This window comes from Dipodomys ordii, unplaced genomic scaffold (assembly GCF_000151885.1).
Source record: "Dipodomys ordii isolate 6190 unplaced genomic scaffold, Dord_2.0 Scaffold7, whole genome shotgun sequence".
NCBI lineage: Eukaryota > Metazoa > Chordata > Mammalia > Rodentia > Heteromyidae > Dipodomys > Dipodomys ordii.
The window spans coordinates 16,679,999-16,683,378 of record NW_012267223.1 but is presented as its reverse complement, the minus strand read 5'-3'; the positions used below and the strand labels follow the sequence as shown (position 1 = coordinate 16,683,378).

The window sequence follows — 3,380 nt, the reverse complement described above, 5'->3', positions numbered from 1 at the left end:
CCACCAGAAAACCGGAAGTGGCGCTGTAGCTCAAGTGGTAGAGCGCTCGCCTTGAGCTGAAGAGCTGAGGGACAGCGCCCAGGCCCAGAGTTCAAGCCCCCCGACCGACTAAAATAAATAAATAAATAAATTTCAGTCTTCATCTTACATAGCAACATATGACTACTGATGATCATTCCTCCTTAAAACGCTTCTTTTTGTCAGTTGTGGGACTTGAACTCAGGGCCTGGATGCTGTCCCTGACAAGACTAGTGCTCCACTACTTTGAGCCATAGCTCCCTTTCAGTTTTTTGATGGTTAACTGGAGATAAAGGGTCTCATGGACTTTCCTGCCCTGGCTTTGAACACTGATCCTCAGATCTCAGCCTCCTGAGTAGCTAAGATTACAGGTATGCGCCACCGGTGCCTGGTGGCTCTTTTCTGGTGACACTTCTTTTTTCATGTGGCTTCTAGGACTTTTCCTTGTTTCCCTACTAGTTACTAGTTGTTCCTTTCTTGATATTTGCTGGTGATACCTCTTCTCCCAAACTTAATCACCTTTGTATATTTGTCCCTGGACAAATTTTGTTTTTCTTATTTACTTATTTTGAGACAAAGCCTCATTATATTACCCAGGCTGACCTGGAAATCTGGATCCTACTGCTTCTGTAGCTAGAGTAGATGAGATTATAGGTATATACCACTATATTCAGCTTCTTGCTTACTTTTAATTCCTTGATGACCTCATCCATTTCATAGCTCTAAATACTAACTTTATGTTGACAGCTTCCAAGTTTCTACCTCCAGCCCAGACCTAATTTTCAGATTTGTGTGTCCAACAGTCTACTGCACAACTTCATTTGGACTCTAATAAGCATCTTAAACTTGACATGTCAAAACCTGCTCTTTCTCCTGACTTCTCTCACCTCTTAAATCATTGTGGCCAACTGTTCAGGCCAAATACTTTGGAGTCACTTTGGCTATTTTCTTTCCCTAATATCTCATTTCCAATCCATCATCAAAGCTACTCAGGGTCAACCACTTTTTCTCATCTCCAACACAACTCTAATCTGTGTCAGTATTATCTATTGCCCGAATTATTGCTACAGCAATAGCCTCCTAATTACCTCCTTACTTGCACTCCTGCCATTCTATCATGCATTTTCAAGTCAGTGGTTAGGAGAATTCTTTAAAAATGAAGTCACAGTAGATGCAAGTGGTTCACACCTGTGTAATCCTAGTTAGGAAGCAAAGATCTGAAGAATCACAGTTGGAAGCCAGCCTGGACAGGAAAGTATGACACTTCTATCTTCAAAATAAACAGGGAGGGGGAAAAAAAGGAATAGGGCTGGAGACGGGCGTGGCTCAAGTAGTAGAGTTCCAGTACAGCAAGCAAGCTGAGAAAGACCAGGCCCTGATTTCAAACCCTGCTATAGGGAGGCGGAGGGGAGGGGCGGGGGGAGTGAAGAAAGAAGAGGAAGAAGGAGGAAGAAGAAGAGGAAGAGGAGTTGTATTTTTTTCTCTGCTCAAGACCCTCTGAAAGTTTGCACTCTTTACTGTCAACTCTTATACCATAGCCAACCTGGTCCTACAATCTATCACTACCACCCTCTTAGACCTCTGATGTCACCCCTATTTAAATCCCATCCACTACTTCCTATACTCTGACTTGAGCTCCCGCTGGATTCCCCCAACACCAAGCCTTAGCACTTGGCTTCCCACTGCTCAGAATTCTTTTCCTCCACATATTGGAATGGGTTGCTCCCTTCCTCGTCTCCTTTGTCTTTGTTCCTTACCCCCATTTTTCTATCCCCCTGTCCTGTTTATTTTCACCAGAACACTTCATGCCATCCAGCATGCTACACATTTCAGTCATCTAGCTTAGTTATTATATACCTTTCAACATTAAAAGTATAGGCTCCATGATTAATTCAAGGACAGTTGTTTAATTTACTATTATATCTCCTGAAGAATGATGACAGTATATTGCAGGTTCTCAAATATTTTTAAACGAATGACTGAACAAATAATACTTTCTGAATTAACCTGAAACTTTTGTAAAAATGTATAAATCACACATACTCATCTTCCGCCTCCCTGCCCCCCCCCCCACACACACACACTCACTATCTGAGATCAGTTGCTTATGCCTATAATCCTAGCTACTCAGGAAGTGGAGATCAGAGGCTCATGGTTTAAAGCCTGCCTGGGCAGGAAAGTTTGGTGAGACTCTTATTTCCAGTTAACCACCTACAGATTGAAAGGTAGAGCTGGGCTCAAGTGGCAGAGCACTAGCCTAGAGCACAAACTGGCTTTGAAACATAATCCTCAGATCTCAGCCTCCTGAGTAGCTTACAGTCATGAACCACCAGCCCCTGGCAAAGTGGTTTCTTTTTATTACTATAATTTGTACATGCTCACACTTTCTTTTCTTGTTGTGCCAGTACTGAGGCTTGAACACAGGCCTTGTCTTCCTGCTCCATTTTCTTGCTCATAGTGCTCACCCACTCAAACCATGGCTCCAGTATGACATTTGCTAGTTAATCAAAGATGTCACCTAGTATACTTGTCTGTGTGGGCTGGCTTCAAACTTTGATCCTCTAGGTCTGTCTCCTAAGTAGCTAGAATTATAGGTGTGAACCATGAGGGCATGGCTAATGAGGGCTTTATCCTAGCCAGAAATGTTTTTGTTTTTTTGTTTTGTTTTATGTCGGTTGTGGGGCTTGAACTCTGGGCCTGGGCACTGTCCCTCAGCTCTTCAGCTCAAGGCAAGCGCTCTACCACTTGAGCCATAGTGCCACTTCCAGTTTTTCTGATGGTTAATTGGAGATGAGAGTCTCATGGACTTTCCTGCTGGGACTGGCTTTCAACTGCAATCCTCAGATCTCAGCCTCCTGAGTAGCTAGAATTACAGGTGTAAGGCACCAGTGCCCAACCCAGAAACATTTTGAAAGAGAAAAGAGAATAAGAAAGAAAAAAGCATGTGAAAGCAGAGAGAGCGTTCTATGTTTTGTAGATGAGATTTGGAGGCTTTATCCTAGCCAGAGACTTTTTGAAGGAAAAGGGGGAAAAAAAAGAAGGGGGGGGGAAGCCTGTGAAAGCAGAGTGAGCATAGTTAAAATGGTAGGGTGTCTGCATAGCAAATACAAGGCCCTGAGCTCAAACTCCAGTACTAACAAAAATAATAAAATTTTAAGGAAGTGGCGCTGTGGCTCAAGTGATAGAGCGTGGGTCTTGAGCTGAAGAGCTCAGGAACAGCGCCCAGGTCAGAGTTCAAGCCCCATGACAGACATGACAGACAGACAGACAGACAGACAGACAGGAAGAAAGAAAGAAAGAAAGAAAGAAAGAAAGAAAGAAAGAAAGAAAGAAAGAAAGAAAGAAAGAAAGAAAGAAAGAAA

The 3,380-nt window shown here is 43.1% G+C and overlaps 1 protein-coding gene across 1 annotated transcript in view; it reads right to left on the bottom strand.

Moving 5' to 3' along the window:
• Spag9 (sperm associated antigen 9) overlaps positions 1–731 on the bottom strand; it is a 116,492-nt gene extending 115,761 nt beyond the window's left edge. The window contains exon 1 of the mRNA XM_013036727.1: positions 705–731. Coding sequence (XP_012892181.1) covers positions 705–731 — 27 coding nt within the window. The remainder of the gene's footprint in view (positions 1–704) is intronic.
• Between the last annotated feature and the right edge of the window lie 2,649 nt (positions 732–3,380).